General features: G+C 28.5%; 3 protein-coding genes across 6 annotated transcripts in view; 1 reads left to right on the forward strand and 2 right to left on the reverse strand.

Moving 5' to 3' along the window:
* LOC111677194 (fat-like cadherin-related tumor suppressor homolog) overlaps positions 1-22,894 on the reverse strand; it is a 252,557-nt gene extending 229,663 nt beyond the window's left edge. For all 4 annotated transcript variants that reach the window (XM_046951360.1, XM_046951358.1, XM_046951357.1 and 1 more), the window contains exons 1-2: positions 22,743-22,894; positions 1,638-2,491 (exon numbers count right to left, since the gene is read on the reverse strand). In XM_046951360.1, coding sequence (XP_046807316.1) covers positions 1,638-2,459 — 822 coding nt within the window. In that variant the 5' untranslated portion in view covers positions 2,460-2,491; positions 22,743-22,894. The remainder of the gene's footprint in view (positions 1-1,637; positions 2,492-22,742) is intronic.
* Positions 9,974-10,839, forward strand: LOC124419990. The gene is made up of 3 exons (XM_046951371.1): positions 9,974-9,986; positions 10,051-10,219; positions 10,469-10,839. The coding sequence occupies exons 2-3, from the start codon at positions 10,141-10,143 to the stop codon at positions 10,807-10,809; spliced, it is 420 nt and encodes a 139-aa protein (XP_046807327.1). The 5' UTR covers positions 9,974-9,986; positions 10,051-10,140; the 3' UTR covers positions 10,810-10,839.
* On the reverse strand, positions 11,902-13,082 carry LOC124420044 (protein ALP1-like). The gene is made up of 2 exons (XM_046951578.1): positions 12,674-13,082; positions 11,902-12,620 (listed from the first exon to the last, which is right to left on the reverse strand). Exons 1-2 carry the CDS (start codon positions 12,690-12,692, stop codon positions 11,902-11,904), a joined length of 738 nt encoding a protein of 245 aa, XP_046807534.1. The 5' UTR covers positions 12,693-13,082.
* Positions 22,895-27,644: the final 4,750 nt, after the last annotated feature.

Genomic DNA, 27,644 nt, shown 5'->3' on the forward strand with positions numbered 1-27,644 from the left:
TCGCTAAACTGCTATTATGAAGACAGTTATGAGCGTTAAAGTAACTTTCTGTAGGGGATCTTATATGAGACGTATAGTCAATGATGGACTAATTCTCATAAAATCTGACAGAGATATTTAAGTTCCTTTAAAACTTAAAAGTCTGAGGAGACTTTTTATGAGGGATAGAGTCAATTATATACCGATCCTCATAAACTTTGACAAATACATTTGCAAAAAAACTTTTTCATATTGAATTTCATCGCTATAAATGCTTTTTTAAGGAATTAAGTAATTCTCTGAATAGAGCATAATATGAGGGCAAGGTGAAGGCAAACTGGGTCAACTAAAAATATTTTGACAAAGTATTTCAGTTTTACATTCATAACTTCAGCAATATTTGTAAACGGAATCTATCCAAATTATCCGACAAATTGACCAAAATTTAGAATTTAAGACGGTAAAATAAAAACAAGTATACAACATCATCTAGAAAATGTAAATAAAGAACTAAAAGTCATGGTGAGATATTTAGTAGAAGTCAAAGGTCATGAGTATGAAATCGTTGCATATATCGCGATTATTGTTCGTCGTACAAGATTAGATGTTATTATAACTTTTGTAGACAATATCAGTTGATTAATACTTTAAATATATTGTGATACTATTCTTACATCAATTGGCAGAAAATACCTTATTAATTCATTTATCTTAGAATTTTGTCAAATTAGCACAGTATCTGTTTATACAAAATTTCAAATAGGTACAGAAGTTGCAATTATACTTTAAATTAAATTTAGAGGACATAATCTACTAAGTACGTAGACTATTCCCACCAAATTCCATAAAAATCGAAATGCGAAATACAGCCTACTTCGTTTTTTTCATATAAATACCTCGTGTTCTTTGCATAAAAAGTTCCAATAGAAATATTATGGGAAGGACGGACGAGTTTGAATCGACCCAAAAAGCAATTTTAAGTTTATGGATGCACAAACAGGATAGAGAGGATCAATTATTCACGGTGTTAGATTGGCTAGTGTAAATAAAATAACATTAAGGTGTTGTTATGACTTAAATCTACTCATTTAATATGTGGAAAATGTATAGGTACTTTTGCTAAATCCTAAACCAATTAAGATATCGAAAAATACCTTTGTGCACATAAGTATAACCAGTAGATGTACAAATTGCAGTAATAAAAAATTTCGAATAGTAAAAAAAATCCACATATTACCAAAATTCAAAACAGGGACGATATGTATATTTACATAGTTGATTTAAAACTAGAGATGAAAGAGGTTTTTTTTAATTTTATTTTTAGAATAAAAGCAAACGCTGATGGTATCACTAATTTAACCGTTTATTACTATTACTATTTTTGACATTTAGAAAGATTTAATTTTTGCTAACATTTCTTGAAATTGTGTTTAATTGAAAAATTAGGAGAAGAAATGGGATATTTATTAAAATTTTGTTTTTAATAAAAAAAATATATTTAAATATTTGTAAGGAAATATTTGGTTTACATAAGCAAAAATATGTTATCATATTTTTAGATATTCTTAGCAAGGTTTATATACTTACTTTAGTGATAAACTTCTATCTGAAAACCATGCAGTGCAAATAATAATATTTATAATTCTTAGTATATTTACCTTTTGTATATTAATATGAACTTTAGCCTTACTAGACTGATGATTATAATGGTTAAGAGCTGATCCTCGGTCAACAGCAAGAACAACAATTACGAGCTGTTGATCTCCTAAATGTTCCAAAAGTCTTACATTTGATATAACACCGGTGGAAGGGTGAATAACAAAGTAAGGGTTATCATCCAAGAAACTATAATAAATTTCTCCATTTAAACCAAGGTCTGCATCTTCGGCAGTTACAGTTAAAATACTGCTATGTATTGGAAGATCCTCCGATATAGTAGCAGAGTATTCTGTGGGATAAAACAGAGGACTTAAATCATTACGATCAAGTACTTGAAGATACATTGTGCATTCATCCTCATAAGACAATTTAGGTTTAATTTCTGGGCATGAAATAAACGCTTTAATGTTCAAAACATATTCTTCATTTTTTTCTCTGTTTAATACCACGTTGCTAGTTCTAGTTCTAATAGCCAAAAATGCAAAATTTCCGATTATTCTCTCCTCAGTTTTAAAGAGCTTATCTTTATCTCCGGAAACAATTCGAAAATTGACTGCGCATCTTTTTTGGATTTCTATGCCAATTTTATAGTCGTATACTTTTGGCTTTGCATACGTTTTACCAATGCTATTTTCTGGAATGGTTACGTTGTATGCATTTCTAGTAAATTTAAATATGTTTTCTTTATCTTTTTCCACACTTTTTGAGTTCCAGTCATTATGAGCACTGCAAGACGTCTGGACAATGTACAATAACAGCACAAGTAATTTCAATACTATTGGAATGCATTGGAATGTATAAGCATACTTTTGAGGCCTCATATTAAGATATTCTTGAGGTTAAACATTATTAACTGAAAATAAACATAAATATATTTTTATAGTATGTATATCTTTAAATTTTTAATGTATATCATATTGATTTTTTCAATTTTTTTTTTTAAATCTTCCAAAACTATTTCGGAATTTTGACTTCTAGAATCCTGTAAACTACCCCTTCCATATAGTGGTATATGTGTGCTTTTTAATTTTTGTCCTATTGGTGTTCAAATTCTCTAGAGAATTTTTTACTAATAATATATTGATTTAAAAAATTTTTCATATTTCTGAAATTTTCGTTTTCTATTTTCTGAAATTTTTTAAAGAATTTATTTTTCATTTTTTTGTACTTTGCTGCTAAATGTACACACATAAAACAAAATACATTACTTTCTAATTTTGATTACAATTTTGTTAAATTTTAGTGCGTTTTAATATATCAATATAAAACTTAAATAATAGTTAGTTTGAAAGGAGGATGAATCCGAAGAAATACACCTAAGCCTCTATCAGGCCTGTTGTGCGCTTCTAAACCAGTGCCTCAGGTGGGAATCGAACCCACCACCTCCGGTCTACCAAACTAGAACTCTAACCACTAACCTACTTAAATGATAATAAGAAGAAAGAATAAAAATTTCGAAAACGAACACTAACGAACACAAGATAATTTAATACAGAATCATTCTTGCACATTTCATTAAAATATTTATTTCATTATGATCAGTTGTGAAATTTTGATTTTGTAATAAATTGTGTTAATATACAATTTAATATATAAAAACATAAGTGGGAGATTATAAAACAATATTTATTTATATATATGGGATGGTGTTATTATGGACTGATGCTCATAAAAAATGGTAGAGAGATTTCGGTTCCTATAGAGATATTAGCTTACAAAAAACTAGTTTCATAAATCTACTAGTATTATACCCACCATCAAAAAAGATGGGGGGTATATTGTTTTTGTCATTCCTGAAATTTTTCATAGATACTTATAGTTGATGCAGTTTGTTTGGTATTGAAAATGGGCAATATCGGTCCACAATTTCGCCTAGCCCCCATATAAGGCCCCCTTCAGAAAATGACTTTATAGCCCATAACTGGCTAAGAGAAGCATCAATAGCAGTGAAATTCGGCACAAATATGTTTTATGGGAACATAAATCCTTTCGTAGAATTTTATAAGCATCGGTCCATAATTGACCCTACCCCCCATATAAAGTCTCCTTCAGAAAATGCCTTTATCGCCCATAACTGGTTAACAGAAGCATCAATAGCGGTGTAATTCGGTACAAACATGTCTTATAGGGACATAAATCTCTTTGTAGAATTTTATAAGGATCGGTACATAATAGACCTACCCCCATATAAAGTCACCTACAGAAAATGACTTTATCACCCATAACTGGCTAAGAGAAGCATAGATAGCAGTGAAATTCGGCACAAACATATTCTATCGGAACATAAATCTTTTCGCAACATTTTTTAAGGATCGGTCAGTAATTGACCCTACCCCCCTTATAAAGTCCCCTTCAGAAAATGACTTTATCGCCCATAACTGGTTAACAGAAGCATCAATAGCGGTGTAATTCGGCACAAACATGTTTTATGGGAACATAAATCGCTTCGTAGAATTTTGACCCCACCCCCCATATAAAGTCCCCTTCAGAAAATTACTTTAATGCTCATTTCTACCTTAAGAAGCATATACATATTAATATATATTATATAATATATATATATATATATATATATATATATATATATATATATATATATATATATATATATTATATATATATATATATATATATATATATATTATATATATATATATATATATATATATTATATATATATATATATATATATATATATATATATATATAATATATATATATATATATATATATATATTATATTATATAATATATATATATATGTGCGAGCACAAATATCTTTATCAAATTTTATAAGTATCTGTCCTTGGTTAACCATATCCCCCTTATAAAGTTCCCTTCAAAAAATAACTCCATCCTCCATATTAGATCCCCCCTTTGTTGTAGTGACAGTAACGCTCGTTACTACCTGTAACGCTCAAATACGACCACAGCTATGAAGTTTCACATAAACATGTTGTTTCAAAAATGCGACATAAACAATATTTGTATGAAGAAAAATCGTTCTTAATTTCACAAGTATCGATACATAATTGACTAATACTTTTTATGAACAAAAATCATTCTAAATTTTAGAAGTATCGATCCATAATTATTATTTCATAATATTTATTTCATTATGATCAGTTGTGAAATTTTGATTTTGTAATAAACTGTGTTAATATACAATTCAATATATAAAAACATAAGTGGGAGATTATAAAACAATATTTATTTATATATATGGGATGGTGTTATTATGGACTGATGCTCATAAAAAAATGGTAGAGAGATTTCGGTTCCTATAGAGATATTAGCTTACGAAAAACTAGTTTCATAAATCTACTAGTATTATACCCACCATCAAAAAAGATGGGGGGTATATTGTTTTTGTCATTCCTGAAAATTTTTCAGAGATACTTATAGTTGATGCAGTTTGTTTGGTATTGAAAATGGGCAATATCGGTCCACAATTTCGCCTAGCCCCCATATAAGGCCCCCTTCAGAAAATGACTTTATAGCCCATAACTGGCTAAGAGAAGCATCAATAGCAGTGAAATTCGGCACAAATATGTTTTATGGGAACATAAATCCTTTCGTAGAATTTTATAAGCTTCGTTCCATAATTGACCCTACCCCCCATATAAAGTCTCCTTAAGAAAATGCCATTATCGCCCATAACTGGTTAACAGAAGCATCAATAGCGGTGTAATTCGGTACAAACATGTCTTATAGGGACATAAATCTCTTTGTAGAATTTTATACGGATCGGTACATAATAGACCTACCCCCATATAAAGTCACCTACAGAAAATGACTTTATTACCCATAACTGGCTAAGAGAAGCATAGATAGCAGTGAAATTCGGCACAAACATATTCTATCGAAACATAAATCTTTTCGCAGCATTTTTTAAGGATCGGTCAGTAATTGACCCTACCCCCTTATAAAGTCCCCTTCAGAAAATGACTTTATCGCCCATAACTGGTTAACAGAAGCATCAATAGCGGTGTAATTCGGCACAAAACAATGACTTTATCGCCCATAACTGGTTAACAGAAGCATCAATAGCGGTGTAATTCGGCACAAACATGTTTTATGGGAACATAAATCGCTTCGTATATATATATATATATATTATATATATATATATATATATATATATTATATATATATATATATATATATATTATATATATATTATATATATATATATATATATATATATATTATATATATATATATATATAATAAAAGTCTCCTGTAGACAAAGAATTTAACGCTCGTCCAAGCTCCCTATCAAATTTTATAAGGGTCGATCCTTATTGAAAGTGGGCAATATCGGTCCACGTTTTCACCAAGCCCTCATATCAGGGCCCCTTCATAACTGGCTAAGAGATGCATCAATAGCTGTGAAATTCGACACAAACGTGTTTAATGAAAACTTAAATCTCTTTGTAAGATTTTATATGGATAGGGCCATAATTAACCATGCCTCCCATATAAATTTCCCTTAAGAAAATGACTTTACGGCTTATTAATGACTCAAAAATGTGAGTACACCAGTAAAATTCTACATGAACAAGTTTTGTGCGAGCAAAAATATCTTTATCAAATTTTATAAGTATCTGTCCTTGGTTAACCGTATCCCCCTTATAAAGTTCCCTTCAGAAAATAACTCCATCCTCCATATTAGATCCCCCTGTAGTAGTGACAGTAACGCTCGTTACTACCTGTAACGCTCAAATTCGACCACAGCAAAGAAGTTTCACATAAACATGTTGTTTCAAAAATGCGACATAAACAATATTTGTATGAAGAAAAATCGTTCTTAATTTTAGAAGTATCGATACATAATTGACTAATACTTTTTATGAACAAAAATCATTCTAAATTTTAGAAGTATCGATCCATAATTCACTAATACGAGGGTAGGCATAATCTTTCTACCGACATTGATAAAGATGGATCGATAAATAACCACTTCAGTCAAATTATTTTAACTCTCATTAGTTGCTTAAAATTACGACTTAGGCGTTGAAAATTTACGAACATGTACAAACGTTTATAAAAATTTGCCTCTAATTAACCCTTATTTAAGATTCACTACAGAAAATCACTTGTATGGCTCAAAAGATCTTTCAAATAATGGTAGTTTTATAGGAACTGAAATTTTTCAACTGAATTTGAATTTCTTCAGAAAATTACTTTAAACCTAATGACTGAATTAAAATACGAGTACAACGACATTAGATACAAACAATTATTGTACAAACCGGCGAGAAAAAAACAGTTTATGGTTATAAATATTGGATCAAACAAAATTAATATGTTTAATTCGGAGTAGCACGGTCCATGTTTAAGCCCTTATTAAATGACCTCTTCCAAATATTTCCCTGATGATTATATTAATATTGTCATGTTAGTCAACATAGATCGATAATATCAAAGTTTATTAGTAAGAATGATTTGATGGTGGGTATATAAGATTCGGCATGGCCGAATATAACACTCTTACTTGTTTATTTTGCAAATGTTGTATTTTAAAATAGTTTGATAAGTCATAGGAACCTAAAAAATCTTTTCACGACGACACTGGCCTCACAAAGAATTTTGACTGTTTATTTACAGTTTTTTTTGGTTTTGTTTTGTCTCTGTTTCTTTGATTTTAGTTAAGATTTATTTCAGTATAGTGAAGATCATTTTATAAGTTAAATATGGGAGAAGTGAAAAAATTGTTAAATTTACAATAAAACAAAAGTTAGAAATTTTAAACAAATTGAAACATGGTGAAACTGCAAAGAAAATTTGTATTGATTACAAAGTTAATAAATCTACAATTAGTAGGATTAAAAACAATGAAGTTTCTATTCAAAAATTTGTGAGAAATACTGAATCTGGACCAGGAAATCGATCAACCCTCAAGTCTGCAGAATATCCAAAAATGGAAAAGGGGTTGTTTTTAACTGGTTTTTAAATCAAAGATCAAAAAATGTGCCAATTTCTGAATAGGTTTTAAAATCCAAGGCCCAGTACTTTCATAATAAAATAAAGGAAAAGCCTGGACATTTTAATGCTAGTAATGGATGGATGAAAAACTTTAAATGACGCCATGGTATACGCAGGCTAAAAATATGTGGGGAGAAAGTACCAGAAAGTATTGATCCATTTGTAGATCAATTTAAAAATAAAATCAATGAACTACAATTAACGGCTGATCAAATATACAATTGCGACTAATCCGGGTTATTTTTTAGACTTTTGCCAAATTCAACTCTAGTAAGTTTCACGGAAAAATCAGCTCCTGGTCGTAAAATTTCGAAGGAAAGGATAACATTTTTACCTTGTATGAATGCAAATGAAACTCATAACTTGAAATTGCCAGTTATTGGGAAATTGGAAAATCCGCGAGCATTTAAGAACTTCAAAAACAACCCAGTTCATTACAGAGGAAACAAAAGTTGGATGACGTACGTTATTTTTGAAGATTGGTTTAAAAATGTGTTCGTGCTTGAGGTTTGTATTGTAATCGAATAATTGGCTAAAGGCTTGATTTTTATGTGTTTTGAATAGGTAACAGAATTTCTTAAATCTTAAAGGTTGCCATTAAAAGCATTGTTGCTCATAGATAATGCACCATGTCATCCTAAAGAAAACCAACTGAAAAGTGCCGACGGTAATTTTGTCATAATGTGTCTTCCCCCCAATTGTACAGCAATTTTGCAACCATTAGATCAAAATGCAATAAATTTAACAAAATTGTACTATAAAAAATATTCTAACACATTTGATTGGTATAAAACAAAAGCTAAAAGATTTTAACATTCGTATGGCAGTTACAATTTTGGCCAACGCATGGAACAAAGTCTCAGCCATTGCAATTAAGAAATGCTGGACCATTCTTATGTCAAGCAATGACCAATGGACAGATGAGGATGATCTACCTTTAAATACAATACGGGAGAATATGCTCCAGGAACATTAGGTAAAATATCTCTTACCAATGTTGGTACAGAAGGTACAAGTACCAACATTGGTAAGAGATATTTTACCTAATGTGAACCTTTCAGCTGAAGAAGTGAATATGTGGATCAATGATAGTGTGGATGATGAGTACGAAGAAATATGCCTTTCTGATGATGAAAGTTCGGTTCACTTTGAGGTACAAGAAATACCAAAAATAAAGACGGATGATGTCATTAAAGCACTTAACGTTTGTATAGATTGGCAACAACAAATGACATTTCATTTGAAAAAATTGTTGCACTTCAGGATATAAAGGAGTCTGCAATTAGCAAAAAGTTTAAAAAATCCAAAGTTCAGACAAAAATCTCAAATTTTTTTATTTAAACTAGTGAATACCAAATTTATTGTATTAAATATTATTATTTTTTGTTTAATAAATGAATTTATTATTTGATAATTTAAAAATAATTTAAAAATTGCATTTGTATTTAGTGGTCGGTTATTGCAACATTTCGCAAATTGCAACAACCCCGATTTCCTTTCGGTTGCCCAAATCGAGCCCGTACTGTATTTTTAAATCCGATTTTTTTTCTGCACCGACTAACAGTTGACTTAGGTACTTTTTGACAGCGTTTTACTTCTTAGTGTTCAATGTTTCTAAATTTCAATTGAATTTTTATAAATTTTATTTGGAATTTTGTTAATTTCAAATTGTATTTCCCAATATGAATTGGAATTTTCTTTATTTTAATTATAAATTCTCAATTTCATTTGGACTTTTCTTTATAAAATTAAAATTCTCAAAATCAATTGGAATTTTCTTAATATAAATAGGAACTTCTCAAAATTGATTTGAATTTTCTAAATATCAATTTTATATGGAATTTTATCAATTTGTACTTGAAAAACCCAATTTCAAATGGAATTTTCTCAATATTAATTTGAAATTCATAATTTCATTTGGAATTTTCTCAATATTAATTTAAAATTCTAAATTTCATTTGGAATTTTCTCAATATTAATTTAAAATTCTAAATTTCATTTGGATTTTCCAATTTGAAATTAAAATTTTCAATTTTATTGGGAATTTTCTCAATTCCATACTGAAAATTACAATTTCATTTGGAATATTCTCAATTAAATGGGTAATGTTCCCAATTTCTTTTAAAAATATTTTAGTAATAAAAACAAAATAAAAACCATGAAAAATTAAATCAAACACATACTAAAAAATTGTTAAATGAAATACGTTTCTGTTTTTGTTTTGTTGTTAAATGTACGATTGTAAAGGCAAACAAAAGCAAGTAGATAAGCGTAAGGCCAATTTTTGGTTTTCGAAATTTCTCACTTGAAAAGTATTGTTTTGGTTTTGCTCGTGTACATAGGAAAATAGGGACTTTGAGGTAAGTAAAATTGGTTTAAATTTGTATTGCTTAACGCAGAAATGTATCCATTAACATTTTATAGAAACCAACAGCCCAGGTTTATTATAAGCGCTTCGCAGAGCAAAAGAACGTGTGCGTGGAATGGAAACAAGTGAGATCCAAAGTTAGGAATATGCGGGTGTCTTATAATAAAGCAAAAGCATGGGAAGGTTCGACTGGAGCGGGAAGCATGGAAGGTGAAACAGTAAAAGATAAGTATCAGAATCGATAAAATATATATTTTTTATTGATTAGCCATGTCCGTCCATTAATCTACATTTAAAAGTGACATTGCAATTCGTTTAAAATTTGTAATTCCGTTTGTAACACATCGAAATATTGGTCTTAGAACAAAATTACATATACTCTGGGTTCTTTTTAAATTCTAATGATGGCGGACATAGCCTATATTTTCTCTTACATGCCTGAATACCTTACTTATTTTAAATTTTATTTTTTAGCAACTTTATTGAAAATGTGCTGTTATTATGATGAGCTGGATGATATATTTGGTTCCAAAATTATTGAAACAGCAGTAATAGAAGAAAGTTTAGATGAAGAATCTGATGGAAGTTTTCTAAATTCCACAGAAATATATGTGGACGACACCACCACTGCATCAGATAGCTCCTTACCAGAGACTAAGCAGTCATGCAGCCGTAAAGGCATTTATTCCCGAACTGCAGTGTCAGATATTATGAAAATGCAGACGGAAATTATGGTTTTAAAAAAGAAAAAATGGAACACGAAAAAGAAATCAAGGAAAGGGAAATCGCTATCAGAGAAAAAGAGATCAAGATAAAGGAAAGGGAATTGGAATTAAAGATGAAAGAGCTGGAAAATTCAAAAGGAATTGAAGATAATGGAACTACAAATGAAAGAAAGATTAGCTACGGAGGAGTTGCGGTTAAAATACGCAAAAAAATATTTAAAACTTAATGAACTAAAGATCAAACTTTAAAAAATCAAAAACGGTTTAAAACAAAACCTTATAATATCATAATTATAAAATCTATAGTCTAGTATATAGTCTAGTCTATAATCTAGTCTATAGTCTAGTCTATAGTGTAGTTTAGTCTATAGTCTTGTCTAGTATAGTCTACTTAGTTTATAATCTAGTCTATAGACTAGGCTACAGTCTAGAATAAAGACTTGACTATAGACTTAACTACACTATAGACTAGATTATAGACTAGACTATAGACTAGACTATAGACTAGACTATAGAATAGACTATAGAATAGACTATAGACTAGACTATAGACTAGACTATAGAATAGACTATAGACTAGACTATAGACTAGACTATAGACTAGACTATAGACTAGACTATAGACTAGAATATAGACTAGTCTATAGACTAGATTATAGGCTGGATTATTTAAATATTCTATTGAAATTAAAAAAATAGATTTTTATTTTATCTTTTAATTTGTCTTTCTAATTTCAAATAATTTATTTATAGAATGAAAAAATAAAATGATTTTATTTAATTAATGAAGAGGCTTTATATTTAATAAAAAGGATAACAATTTAATTTTAAGTGTTTTGTATAAAATTAAACAAATCATTTCTATTGTTAACATTTTGTTGTGGCATAAAATTTGAATGAACATTTTCACTGATGTTTTTAATATTTAATTCTATAACAATGTTATGAAGTATACAGCACACCATTATCCAGTCATTGCACTCTTTCTTATTTTCTTCTCCTAACATTCGAAACTTTAATTCCTTTAAGCTTCCGAACTTTTCTTTGAGTAGCCCAAAACAATTTTCAATCCGAACGCGATATTTTGAAAAATATTTATTAAACTTTTCTCTTTCCTCTAAAGTGTGCTCTGAACTATTCCGTTTAAATGGTGTAATTAAAAAGTTCTTTAAAGGATATGCACTATCTCGGACAGCCATTGGGAACTAGAAAAATACCTCTCCGGTGTTTTGCAAGTGGAGAATGTAAAAAAATTTTAGCGTCATGAACACTTCCGGGATATCCGATTGTAACTTGCCTGATGGACAATTTATAGTCACACACGGCTTGGACTTTAATAGCATATTGCGTTTTTCTTGAAAAGTAAAGCTCATGATTTTTGTGTGGAGCTTCGGCAAGTTTTATTTCGGAGCCATCAATGTAGCCAATACATCCAGGCAATTCCTGTTGTGTTTTTAAAATTATTGCCATTCTTTCGGTTTCACTTGGCCAATACAAAAATTTATTTTTAAGCTTCAATATAGCTTTAAAAACACGTTTTGTAATCTTCTGTATTGTGCCGCCATCACCTATTCCAAAAATGGATGCAACTTTGCGAACAGATCCACCATCACCTAAGCGAAAAAGTACAATTTTCAACTGCAGCTCAATTGGAAATTGCGTTTTGCGCCATTTTGTGTTGAATACATCGTCATCTTTAATTAAGTCCAGGATGTAGGCAAATTCCGAGGGAAGCAATCGAACCATTTGATTAAATCTATTATCGTCAAAATAGTTTAGAACTTTATTGTTCCATGCTGTTGATTTTGGCAATCCTAGGTGGACACTTCGGCGGTTAACAGATAGATAAAGCATATTCATTCTAAAGTTTTCCAGGATTTCACCCTCTTCTTCCTCATCACCTGCAAATAACTTTTTCTAGTAAATGATAAAAAAAATACTTCTTTCCACTTACTAGAATCCAGTGTCAACATTTCAGCATTATATTTTTCGCACAATGCAACAATTGTTTTGTTTTTTTTCACTTGAATAGCTCATTTTAACTATTTATTTGTTTTTTTGCCTTTTGACTTTTCTGTTTTAATTGTTTTTTCTTATAGAAAAAATAAGTTTACGACTTGGCGCAAAGTACTGCTCACAATCACAGTTGTTATATTTTAGTAGCTAAAACATACAACTTGATTGTGAATTGAACAATTAATTATAAGGTAGTGACGTCGGCGAATTCAGAAAAACAGAGCGAATTCATTTTATTTTTTATATATGTAGTTTGACAGTATGCCAACACTTAAAAGTGCCAGCACACTGTCAAAATACATGTAAAAAAATCAAGTGTTTTAGCAAAAAACAATCAGCTGCTCTGTTAACACTACCGTCATAACAATGTTGTTGGTATTTTCTATGCAAAAGCTTTATACAACTCATACGACAATTTTTCATATGTTTTTCGAATTGTAGTGTTGACAATTGTTTATTTCAACATATAAACAAAAATTCAAACGAATTTAGCATAAAAAACGATAAAGTGGTAACACTGAAATCAAAAACAAACAGCTGTTTACAAAAACAAAAAAACTAAAATTTTATTAAAAACTTTTTATTTATTAGTTTAAAATGTGGAACAAAGAAAATAAAATTGAAAATTCAAAGAAATTAATTTGGTTTAATTAATTTAATATTTTTTGATTTTTTTATCTTTTGACATTGTTATGTGTATTTGTTTTGATTGTTTTTTTTTTTCATTGAGAACATAAACTTATGACTTGCGGCAAAGATCTGTTCACAATCACTGTTACTACACTTTAGTAGGTGCAATATACAACCTGATTGTGAATTAAACAACTGTTTATTTTGCTAGTTCGTAAAGATTTTTGAATTTTTTCTTCTACAACATATTTTTACGACCACATTCTAAATCCTTATACACAGAAAAAACTAATTCATATCTGGAATGACTTTGGTATGAATCGAACATGACTTTTTTCCCAAACCATTTTCATTCAGAATATTAAAAACTCATAATGTGTAAGAATTTGTACATGACGGAAATTTTTTAATAATTTACTTCTTTTCCACGATTTTTATTAAAAAACTGAATAAGATGTCCATTATCTACTAATATGTTTCCATATTTAGTAGATAATAATAATAATAAATAAATAATAAAAAAATTAAATTGAAATGTTTAAAATCAAAGTCTTGAACGACAAAACATCAGCAAACATAGTAATACATATACAGTGTCTCTCATAAGTATTCGAATTTTGGTATTCTATGGAAAGAAACCAAATTTAATAATATTTAATGGGTGCAAAATAAATAAATACATTTGTTATATTATGTTTCCTTAGGTTTCATATCACAATTTTTATAACTTGATAAATTTACATTTACTTAAATTAGTTAAACTTTTTTTAAAGGAAGTCCATAAAATTACCTCACAAAAGTATTCGAATTTTTCCTGTATTTCACATTTCATCATATTATACGAAACATAAAATTAGAATCAAATGGTTTCTTTTTGCTTAAAATTGCTTAAGGCGTTACTATCAACCGAAGGGATATATTTTTGGCCCATTTGCTCCACAATTTTGGGGCGATTGTACCATCTTTATAAGTAATATAATTAAAATGTCGGTTTTTGGCCACATTAAAATTTATTTTTCCAAAATTTAATGTTGGGATTTATTAGACTTCTTGAGGTATTAGCATATATATATTTTCAATTTCCCCGACATTGTAGCGGAAACGTCATCCTCTACTGTAGATTTAAGTTTTTACTACTTATAACTTTCACGCTTATGTTGCCCATTAATATAACACTGTAAGGGCGAGTTTTTTAAATAAAGATAATCTACATTCTTTGTTTAAACCTAGTTTAATATATCTTTTGTGTTTTTCTGTAAACGTAACGTTACTTATTATAATAGTTTAACTGAGTGTAATTGGCCAATTAAACTCAAGTTATAAGTGAGAAAACACATTCTTTGTTTAAACCTAGTTTAATATATTTTTTGTGTTTTTCTGTAAACGGTAACGTTACTTATTATCTTAGTTTAACTGAGTGTAATTGTCCAATTAAACTCAAGTTATAAGTGAGAAAACACAATTATAAAGAACAATAAAACAATGATTTCGGAAGAACAAAAACATAATATTTTAAGTAAATTGCAATTTTCTGATTTGTTTTGTTTCATTAATTATTGTTTTAAATGTTTATTTAACATTTTTCCAAAATTTTCCATTTTACAAAAGTATTGTTTGCAAAATCAGCTGTTCATTGTTGAGTGAAAAGTTGGCAATACTAACAAAGTTAACTGAGCAAAAACTAAAACTGAAAAACACAATTATCGGTTAAAGTCCGCCTAAATTTGTTCCGAGTTTAATCTAACAGCAAGATAAGCCTAGTTTAACTGATGAGTAAGAAACCCGCCCTAAGTCAAAGATTTTGGGTTTATTTTTATCATCGTGAATAATATTTAACCAGATATCAATATTTTAGAGTTAGACCATAATGATATGGAAACATTCAGCCTGTAATCCATTGGTTATAAAAAGATGGATTCTACTATATTGAATGGCGTTTCTTCGAGGCATGTTTTGGAGTTGTATACTTCTACAATACACTGAAAACTTAAAATGTATAAAAAATAGGTTGATAGGATAACGATAACAGGTGCGGCAAAGGCTCTAAAATTATCAAGTCCGGTTTTTTGCTAAAATTTTGCCATTTAATTAAAAATGTTGTACCTTTTCGTAAAGGAATCATAATATAAAGCATAAAAAGCATTTGTTTCCAAGAGCCTCAAAAGGTTATTTTGTGTATAGTCCAATATCTAAAACAGAGTGAAGTTTTAGATATTGGACTATACACGATAAATTCCAGTAATTTTTGGTAAATATGGCCGACAAATAAATATTATATACGATATGGTACACTGACAATACCCAAATATTGCAAAATTTGACTTTTGAACTCCACAAAAAATGCGATTTTCGAGAAATACGCCAAGTTCAAATCGCAAATACAGCTAATCTGTAAGAAATATTGATTTAATTTATTGTCAATAAATCCGCATAAAATCTAATAAAAATGTTGAAATTTTTTTTAACAGATTTGTTTAATTTTTTTGACCATAGCGGAGAACATTGCAACTCGTGTTTTCAATTTCTTCTAGCAGGAAGACAGGCAGGAAGATATATCGACTTGTAACTTGTTTTATTTAACTTTATAAAACTTAACTTTCACAAATATATTAATAAAATGTAAATAATCTTTAAATTGTAGAACTATACGCAAATATAATTTGTAAATATTAGAGTATTCAAACGATTAATCGTCGTTCGGTTAATCGATTAATTTTTGACGATTAATCGTTCGAATAAATGAAAATTGTCAAATTTCAAATAACGAATAAACCGAATAATTTCTATCAATTAACCGATTAAGAAAAACTCACTATTTAGCAGTAAAATTACTATATATTTTCTACAAAATTTAATATTTTTATAGTAAATTTTCTTCTTTTCTTTTTGTTTAAACCTAGTTTAATATATCTTTTGTGTTTTTCTGTAAACGGTAACGTTACTTATTATCTTAGTTTAACTGAGTGTAATTGTCCAATTAAACTTAAGTTATAAGTGAGAAAACACAATTATAAAGAACAATAAAACAATGATTTCGGAAGAACAAAAACATAATATTTTAAGTAAATTGCAATTTTCTGATTTGTTTTGTTTCATTAATTATTGTTTTAAATGTTTATTTAACATTTTTCCAAAATTTTCCATTTTACAAAAGTATTGTTTGCAAAATCAGCTGTTCATTGTTGAGTGAAAAGTTGGCAATACTAACAAAGTTAACTGAGCAAAAACTAAAACTGAAAAACACAATTATCGGTTAAAGTCCGCCTAAATTTGTTCCGAGTTTAATCTAACAGCAAGATAAGCCTAGTTTAACTGATGAGTAAGAAACCCGCCCTAAGTCAAAGATTTTGGGTTTATTTTTATCATCGTGAATAATATTTAACCAGATATCAATATTTTAGAGTTAGACCATAATGATATGGAAACATTCAGCCTGTAATCCATTGGTTATAAAAAGATGGATTCTACTATATTGAATGGCGTTTCTTCGAGGCATGTTTTGGAGTTGTATACTTCTACAATACACTGAAAACTTAAAATGTATAAAAAATAGGTTGATAGGATAACGATAACAGGTGCGGCAAAGGCTCTAAAATTATCAAGTCCGGTTTTTTTGCTAAAATTTTGCCATTTAATTAAAAATGTTGTACCTTTTCGTAAAGGAATCATAATATAAAGCATAAAAAGCATTTGTTTCCAAGAGCCTCAAAAGGTTATTTTTTCACTCTGTTTTAGATATTGGACTATACACGATAAATTCCAGTAATTTTTGGTAAATATGGCCGACAAATAAATATTATATACGATATGGTACACTGACAATACCCAAATATTGCAAAATTTGACTTTTGAACTCCACAAAAAATGCGATTTTCGAGAAATACGCCAAGTTCAAATCGCAAATACAGCTAATCTGTAAGAAATATTGATTTAATTTATTGTCAATAAATCCGCATAAAATCTAATAAAAATGTTGAAATTTTTTTTAACAGATTTGTTTAATTTTTTTGACCATAGCGGAGAACATTGCAACTCGTGTTTTCAATTTCTTCTAGCAGGAAGACAGGCAGGAAGATATATCGACTTGTAACTTGTTTTATTTAACTTTATAAAACTTAACTTTCACAAATATATTAATAAAATGTAAATAATCTTTAAATTGTAGAACTATACGCAAATATAATTTGTAAATATTAGAGTATTCAAACGATTAATCGTCGTTCGGTTAATCGATTAATTTTTGACGATTAATCGTTCGAATAAATGAAAATTGTCAAATTTCAAATAACGAATAAACCGAATAATTTCTATCAATTAACCGATTAAGAAAAACTCACTATTTAGCAGTAAAATTACTATATATTTTCTACAAAATTTAATATTTTTATAGTAAATTTTCTTCTTTTCTTAATCATTATACCCTACACCACTATAGTGGGGAGGGTATTATACGTTTGTGCTGATGTTTGTAACATACAAAAATATTGGTCCAATACCCACCTTAAAGTATACCAATCGATTCAGAATCATTTTTTGAGTCGATTAAGACATGTCCGTCCGTCCGTCCGTCTGTCCGGCTGGCTGGCTGTCCATGTAAACCTTGTGCGCAAGGTACAGGCCGCAATTTTCAATATAATTTGATGAAATTTGGACCAAGCATGTTTTTTGGCACAAGGACGAAGCCTATTGAAAATGGTTGAAATCGGTCCATTATTTCACCTAGCCCCCATACAACCGTACCTCCCGATTTGAACTTTTTATGCTATAATTACGCCAAATATTCTGTTATCTCTCTAAAAATTGGCACAAATAAGTTTTATATAAGTATAAATGATACTGCAGATTTTCGTAAGGATCGGCCTATATTTGACCCTAGCCCCCATACAAACCCCCCTTCAAAAAATGACTTAAACGTCTAAAATTGACTTGTAACCATTTGTATCGCAATGAAACTCAACAAAACTAACTGTTATTTAGAAATATATCCTTTTCCCAAATTTACCGAGGATCGGCCCATATTTGACCTATATAAAGCCTCATTTAGAAATTTTAGTTTTTTATCAATAAATGGCTTAAATATTTTGGAATTATGGTAATATTCAACATAAAAGTTTCTTTACAAAAAATAAAAATTGTATAAAAGTAAAAATTGTAAAAATATACTCATGGTGTAGGGTATTATATGGTCGGCCATGCCCGACTATACTTTCCTACTTGTTTTTCTATAAATAAGAAAAGTTATTTGATGATTTTTGAAAAGAAATCATAGATATAATTATAACGCCTTTATTTCTACAACCAGTTTTTTGGGAACATTGTTGTGTTCTTAAGTACATTTTTCTAATAAGTTTTTCAGCAACAGTTATAGTTGAACTTGCGTTCAATGAAACGTAAATTCTAGAACTCGTTGAAAATCTTAAAAACAGTAATTTCTTTATATAGAAAAAAGCATTTAGAAAAAACTGTACATAGAATTGAAGTGAAGAAGTGAAAATAATATTTATGTTTATAAACCGTACAAAAGTTATTTTCAAACATGAAAAATGTATGCGTGCAGGAAACTGTTGTATTAATATTAATTTCAAATGTTTCATTTTCAACTCAAAGTTTTTGAGTCGAAAATGAAACCTTTTTAAATTTTACGTCTATTTCATTTTTTTCTAATTAATACAGGTAAATAATATAGATAGAATGTACAGATTCCCAGCTTCTATTTGATACCAATGTTAGCATTATAAAATACATATAAATATCTTAAATATTCGTTTGTAGTCCTTTAAACTTTGAAATCCTTTTATAAGGACATAAAAAACGGAGTACGCAATTCTATAAGTGGAATCTTTTTTCACATGCTTATCGACTTTTTCATGTGTGAATGCTTTTTCAAAATTGTTACAGGGTGTAGTATGAAGAAAATTATTGTAAAAAGCAATAGTAACACCTAGTCTCCTTTTATTCGAATAACCGAATAATTTTTAATTATCCGATTATTAACCGGCTAACGTAAAACATCAAATAATTATTTGTCGAATAAAACGAATAAGACAAAAACCCGAATAATAATTAATTTTAATTTTTTCCTCTGAACCACAACAACAATTTTTTAAAACTATTACAAAACTTTTGTATTTTATGACACTAATGATATATTTTACATAAATTTACATGTATGCATATATATCATATTAAAATATTTTAAAATTGTAACAGCAACATTTTCAAAACACAATAAATAAATTTGCAACTAGCTGTTGCAAAATAAAATTAAATTGCTACCAGGAAAAACTTATCGCAAATAAAAATATCATCAATACTAGCCATATTAGTTAAATGCTTATTCTATGCACATTACAATTCCTTTACAAAAAGGTGCAAAATTTATCACTAAATGACAGAAGTAAGTTTTTTATCTCTCTACCCAGTTTTATGAGAATCGGTACATAATTGACCCTTCCCTTCAAAAAACTAATTTAACGACCATTACTGTGCGTTTATAGGGGAGTATTCCATTTACTTTAGTCAAATATAACACACTTACTTGTTATTGCTTTAGGCAATAATTTTTTAACAACACATTATTCACATTGAATACAAAATTTGTTAAGAATCATTAGTTGAAGTGGTGTTATATTAAATAATTATTTTGTCGCTTCTGTACAAAATGTTCTATTATGAAACATATATATAAAAAAATCCATTGAAAATTTGGTTTTTTTAATTTCGTTGAGGATAAAAATCTTTTACATACTTTTATGTATTACTTCTTACTCAATATGTGTGAAGTTAAATTCGAATTTAACTAGCAGAGACACAAACCATATTTTTAACATTGCTCATTTTGCAGCTAATAAATTGACAAATATGAAAAAGCACTATATAGGAGTAGTAGCCTAAAGGGTCCCTAATAGGATCCCGGAAGTCATATTTCTGAAATAGTTTTGAAAGTTTTTTAAAAAAATTTTGAAAAAATCAATTTTTTAATAAGAAAAATGTTAAAAATTCTCTAATGGATTGGTGTCCAATTTGGACAAATATGGAAATGCACACGTAAACCACTATATAGAAGTAGTAGGCTAAAGGGTCCCTAACAGGATTCGGGGAGTCATATTTCTAAAATAGTTTTGGGAGTTTTTTAAAATATTTTTGAAAAAATCAATTTTTAACAAGAAAAATGTTAAAAATTCTTTAAAGAATTGGTGTCCAATTTGGAAAAATATGGAAATGCACACATATTCCACTATATAGGAGTAGTAGTCTAAAGGGTCCCTAGCAGGATTCCTGGAGTCAAGGGTGTGAAGTTAAATTCGTCGGCCAAATACGTCCCACAACACATTTGTTATATACGTTCCACATACTGTAAAATTCGTTTTCAAATTAATTTAATTATTTTTGCCAAACAAAATGTTTTTGTAAAAAGAAAGAAAAAATATATTAAAATATATTCCGAAAATAAATTTGTAAAATAAAAATTAATTTTCTATGTACTTTCTGTTAAAAGCTTAACATTGCTCGTTTAGCTGCAAAATGAGCAATGTTAAAAAATATGATTTGTGTCTCTGCTAGTTAAATTTAACATTTTAGAATTTTGAAACCGCACTAATTCAAATTCGCATAAAATAAATACGCATAAATCGAGGTTTGAGTGTATATTAAAAATAAATGAAATACATTTGTGCAAGATTGATATTTTATGACGCATCATATATAGATACATACATACATACATACATACATACATACATACATACATACATACATACATACATACATACATACATACATACATACATACATACATACATACATACATAATACGTATTAAATATTACATATATTAAATCATTATAGGTCACTGTTGTAATTCATATGTACAAACTTGTTTTATGTATTCAGCTATGTTTTAATGAATGTAGACTTATCCAAGCCATTACACCGGTGTTCACAAATGAAGACTAGTAGTAACGTAATGAATGTTTAACCAAACATATTTTCTATAGGTACTAAATTCTTACAAAATTATTAACCGTAAAGTAATACTTCAAAATTTCATTATGTTTATTTATTTAATAGTTTAAGACTATCTAACACTGTAAAATTTAGTTTTATAATATTTAGTTATCCTTTTATTTAATAAACATAATTTCATAATTTACAAATGTTCCTTTTTTTATGTAGTTGTGAAAAATGTTTTGTAAACATATCAAGTTATAACTAAACATACATATGTATGTATTTAGGTATTTTCTATACCCAATTTTTTAATTTTTTATAGGTATTGTAACACTTTTAAATTTCATTGTGTTTAATTAAATGTTTAGTTAATTTTTATTTATTTATTTTAAATTTTCACTTTTAAATTTTATTAATTAAATAAATATGCATTTATTGAACTTATTATTTATTTATTTCATATGTATTTTTTCTTTTAAATATTTTATTATAGGTATAAACTAAAACAAATATTGTTTAATTTATATACATAGCTTGATAAAATTTATTTAGTTATAATTTTTGAATATTATTATTTCATTTTGTCATTCTTTTTTATTAATGACACATTTTTTTAGAACATAAGACTTAAGATTGCACATCACATGTAAAATAAATAACCACACAGAGTAGGTAGGTATTTACTCGAATTTTGTCAACACTAACACATGTATATAAAAATAATGGAATGATTGCATGCATCTATACAAATGCCTACATACATACTATGATATAGTTGTTATCATAGTCGGTGTTTGTATATATTTACAATTTTTATATTACAAAATATAACTTTTGTAATTTATTTCTTTTGAATTTTATATTCAATGAGCACTTAATACATCTATAGAAGTATACATATAAATGAGTTATACAAGAATTTTGTTGACATACGTACGTACGTTTTTAGATCATAATTTTTTTATTCACAAGATGATTTTAAAAACTATAAATTGCACTATAGTATGTAGAGGTAAATATGTAGACTCATATCAATAATACAGGTATATTTTGTGTATTTGGAAACATACATATGGATGTATACATTTATATCACAAAGTAGTGGTTATTGTTGTTAATATTTATTTACCGATAGGTATATACCGATATATATATATATATATATATATATATATATATATATATATTTATTTGTTTTTCTTTTTTTAAATTATCTATTACACACAATATATGCATGTAGGTAGGTATAAAATTTATAGGTACATAATTTGAAAACTTCACACACTGTATTTAAGAATTAAAACTGGTTTTATATGTACATATTCATACATAGGCAGCAATAATTCACCATTAGATAAGTATAAATTTACACATTTCTATATTTTATTATTTTTAGAATATACGCAACATTAAGATAGAAAACCAACCTTTTTAAACACGTTATATATATTTATGTTTCGATAATATAATTTGTTGCAGTATCAATTATTTTTTTATATAACTAATTGTATGTACAAAAAACGACGCCCTTTGTGTCACAATCTATACACGAGCCCTCTAACGACTACACACGCTGAAAACAAATGTAAAACTGAAATTCAACCATTTAGATTACTTCAATATAGTTAAATATTAATTCTACATCGTAGTGTATATTGAGTACATATTAATTCAGCACTCTCTTCACTCTGTTTAGTGTTTGTACTCTTCCCAGATACAGTGATGTTTTTTAGCGCTTTTCTCGATGTCTATCTTTACACTATAAAATCATTATTGATAACAAAAGCGTTTTAAATTCTCAAAATATGCTCTAAAAATTTAAAAAAATATTAGAATATATAGAACATTTTAAATCCAAAAAGTTAACTAAATCAAACATTCAATATTTAATGTCATATTTGTGGCCTATTGTGATAACATTGGTTTTCATGAGACTAATGTAGTTTGGTTGTTTTCAAGTTCTACAACGAATATATAATACAAAAAATATATTTTGGAACAAGTCGGTTTTAGTGAAATTTCTCAAAAAAATAATAATATAGATCGTTTTGAGAGGATAAAAGATATTAATTTTTTTTTAAGTGGGATTCTAAAATTTATTACATTTTCGACTATATGTCAAAAACTGTTTTGTGTAAAATAAAAATTTATACATCAAATTAAAGGTATTAATTTAATTAATTTATATATATATATACATACAGCTGTGTTCAAAAAAATAGGAGTGAGACAGAAAAATAATTGTGCAGCTTAATTTAAAAAGGAAAGATTTAAAGAAATCAAATATTTTTTCACGATATTTATTTCATAAGTGTTTAAAATACAAAACAATTGTCATTTTGTAAATAGGTTCATTATTTTTTTTTTGGTATTAACTTTTTTCGAAATCCATACCCGATTACGACTGTTCAAAAAATAGGAGTACCGTATATTATCTTACCTAAGTTAGATTAATTTCCTTTATTCGTAGTAAATATTTAAAATATGATATAAAACTGTTATATATAGATGATTTTAAGGTCAGTTCACAATTATTTCCTTTAAAATCCTGAAAAATAATGTCAGAATTGGCGAAAATGAAATCTATTGAAATATCTTGAAAATTATAAAAATATCGCGAACGAAACATGAAAATTCTCATGGTAATTTCATTAAAAGACTTTTTGAATACTTTAGGAAGTCAGATATTTAAAAATCTCTCATAAAAAATAAACATTTCATTCAAAAATTATAACAGCTTCCCATAAGCGCTTATCATTTTTTTAAATTAATCCCATTAGGGCGCCCCAAACTAGTGAAACTAAGCCAAATCGTAGTTATTAAACATCGTGATCAATATTCAGTTCGTTCAGATTAATTTATAAACAAATCTTTTAAAAAAATTACATTTCAGACAATAAAGCATATAGTGAAACCCATTAAGTTAGCCAAGTAACACATTTAGAGGTGGTTTCATAAATGGATGAATTTTTAATGCATGAATACGACAACAAATTACATTTTTGAATCTAAATGAATTCAGAAAATACATTGGAAGCCCATTAAACGAAAAATATTAAGCTCGAACCAACTTTCAAGGAAGTTGTATAATAGGATTGATTCATGATGGGTCTTAACAAAAATGGTATGGTCTAATAAATTGTAAAATGGTATAGTACCCCAAATGTTGTAGGTACACATATTAATCCAAGATATGCTCTCATATTCCCAATAAACAAATTTGATAAAATGGCGGTGTTGTCGTATAAAAATATGTTTGATTCTAAATTGGTGAAAGCTCGTTCCATAGGAAGTAGGCCATTACATAGTTGTCGACTTACTGATTCTAAATCAAAACGTTAAAAGACCTCGCGTTTAACATCTTTTAAGGCTTTCTGAATAAAATACTGTATTTTTGTTGATAATCGGCCACGACATGTGTCATCAAACCTCTCAAAACCGTTGTCGGAAGGACATCAAATTCTAAATAAAATCTTTACAAAAATTACTGATGTTGTACTAGCACACATTAATTAATAAGATTTTAGACGAAAGTGCTCTCGTTTTTGTTGTTATTTTAAAAATAGTTGAACTAAAATCGAATACTCCTATTATTTTGAACACAACTGTATTTAAATGAACATATTTTTGAATGTAATTGAGATATTGGCTTGAAATTTTTTGTAGAGGGTCGAGAATTTCCATATCTAACTAAAAAAAGATATTAAGGGATAAATATGGACTAAATTGTTGTAGCTATCAGCGACCCTATTAAAATTTTGATATAAATCATAGTTTTAGAACGCTTAAATTTGTCATTTCAAATAAGAAAATGCAAAAAAAAATTTGAAATGGTCAAAGGGCATCCCTACTAAAATATGAAAAATATGAAATTAAAGGATACAGGTTTAAATGAACATATTTTTGAATATAATTGAGATATTGGCTTGAATTTTTTTGTAAAGGGTCGAGAATTTTCATATCTAACTAGAAAAATAGACAAGTTTTTTACGCCAAAGCGTTCTGCGTAAAGATACCTTTTAGAAAACTATAAAATTGTTATATGTTCTTAAAGAAAATTTTATTTTATTAATAAAAGAGTTAAGACACATTTGGGCAAAAAAAAACGGCAAAAATCTAAATTTTTTTGAATTTTTAAATTAAAAAACGTATATTTTTGGATCTGTAAATGATATTGATCTGAAATTTTTTGTATATTATTGGAAATTTTGTTGTCTAACTAACAAGAAATTGAAGAAATTGAAATCCATTTGGTCCAAAATTACGCCCGGTATTCAAAAAAATACGGACCAAGGTATGGTAAATTTTGTATCACTAATTTTTTAAATGCCTATAACTCGGATATTATAAGAGATAAGTAGTATGTCCAAGCATGTTTTTTCAAGATCTCGTCGAGAGCTTTCAGAAAATATAAAAAAAATATAAAATCTTTGTATTTGGGTGAAAAACAAAAAAATGCCACGAGTTTAAAAATTTTACATGTCGTAGGTACCCTACTTTGAGCCGCCACAGCTCCGTCCCTGGGACATCTGCAGGGTTCATCTTCAAAACTTAAACTCGAATTCTCCTTGGCTACGCTCAGGGATCGGATCAGCCGTTTGGAAATGCCAGATTTATTTCCAAAAAATTTCCATTTTGCCCCACTGTGGGATGACATCATGCTTTTATTTAGTGCTGAGCGATGGTCTGTAATTGTTTTGGAATGTAATGTTAACTTTTGTCTTAGGAACATTGCGAATTGGACATCGATTAACTCCCTTGCTATAAATCCCTCTAAGTCAAAAGGAATGCTTTCTGGATCAACATAAGTGCTTAGAAGTAATTGTTGATGGACATCTCAACTTTGAGTTAGTTTTATTTTACGTAGGCTATATTCTATGAACATTCCCTTGCCCTTTTGGGTGAAGATTAGTTTGGCTAAGACATTATTGATGACTCAAATTTTATATGAATTGGAGGTTGTATCAGGCACTATTTGTGTGAATATATGAACATATTTCTGAGTTTGTAGTAAGATTTCTGGGTTGTCCTTTTGTTCATCCTTTTGAAAGGTTTTGTTACTCTAGTTCTACTAGAAATAAACAGATCTTATCCCCAGCCCGTTGGTGGAACTGCCTCCCATTTGAATTGAGAATTTTCCCTCAAACGAATAATGTTTTCTGTTTAAAACTCTTGAGACACTTCTCTGCTACTTACATATAACTTCTGACTTTTTATACTTTTTTGACCCTTCCCAAGTGTAGGGTATAAAAATAGAAAGAATAGTATTCGAAAAAAGTACAAATTATAATTGTAAATATAATTTGAAAATTTTGTATATTAGCAAATTTTCACAATCAAATTTTACTGAAGAGGAAGCAATAGCGCTTATGTTGGAACTGGGTCTCAGTCGAAATAAGTACCAAATATTAAGGAAAGCTTTGCATGAAAAAGGACACAATATATTACTATCATACAAGGCGATCCAGGAAAAAAAACTATCCTACCATCACCTATTGCTGTTAATGATGTGGAAGCTTGTATTGATATATCATCTTTGCTCGAAAACACAGCATCAAGACCAACTAAGGAAAATTCATAACTGTGATGTTGTCTTAATTTGTAAGTGGGGATGTGACGGTTTATCAGCACTTCCAGAATACAAACAAGCTTGTGGAAGTCGGACATTAGCAGACTACAAAAAGTGTATTTATGTCATCATTAGTGCAATTCGTTCCCTTAATCCATCATCGTCAAGCATCGGAAATTCATTTGAAGATATATGGATCAATACAACTCCGGGTTTGGATTTGAATATATAAAGGAGTCAAAGAAAACAACAGAAGATTTAGTGGAATATTTAAAAGATGAAATAAATGCACTGGAGCCCATTTGCATAAAAATAAAGGAATTCTCTATTAACGTATTATATCAGCTAAGCTTAACAATGATTGATGGAAAGGTCAGCAATGCCATAACAGAAACTTCTTCCTTCTGGAGATGCTCAATATGTAATGAGAAAAAGTCGCAATTTCTCAAATATAAACAAAAGCAGAATATTAATGAAGAAGTTCTGTCCTTCGGAATTTCACCACTTCATGCCAGAATACGATTTTTGGATTACTTTTTACACATAGCATATGACCTCAACTATAAAATTGTGCCAGAGAATCTTACAAAATCAACAAAAAATAATGAAGAATTGAAAAAACTGAGAGCTGGGATTAAACATCGACAAACCACTTCCAAGTTGCGGTAGTATAAATGACGGTAATACGGCGAGAAGGTTTTTTCGTGATTTTGAAATTACTTCAAAAATAACTGGAATCGACAAGGAGTTGCTTCGAAGA

The sequence above is a fragment of the Lucilia cuprina genome, chromosome 5 (assembly GCF_022045245.1).
Source record: "Lucilia cuprina isolate Lc7/37 chromosome 5, ASM2204524v1, whole genome shotgun sequence".
NCBI classification, from domain to species: domain Eukaryota; kingdom Metazoa; phylum Arthropoda; class Insecta; order Diptera; family Calliphoridae; genus Lucilia; species Lucilia cuprina.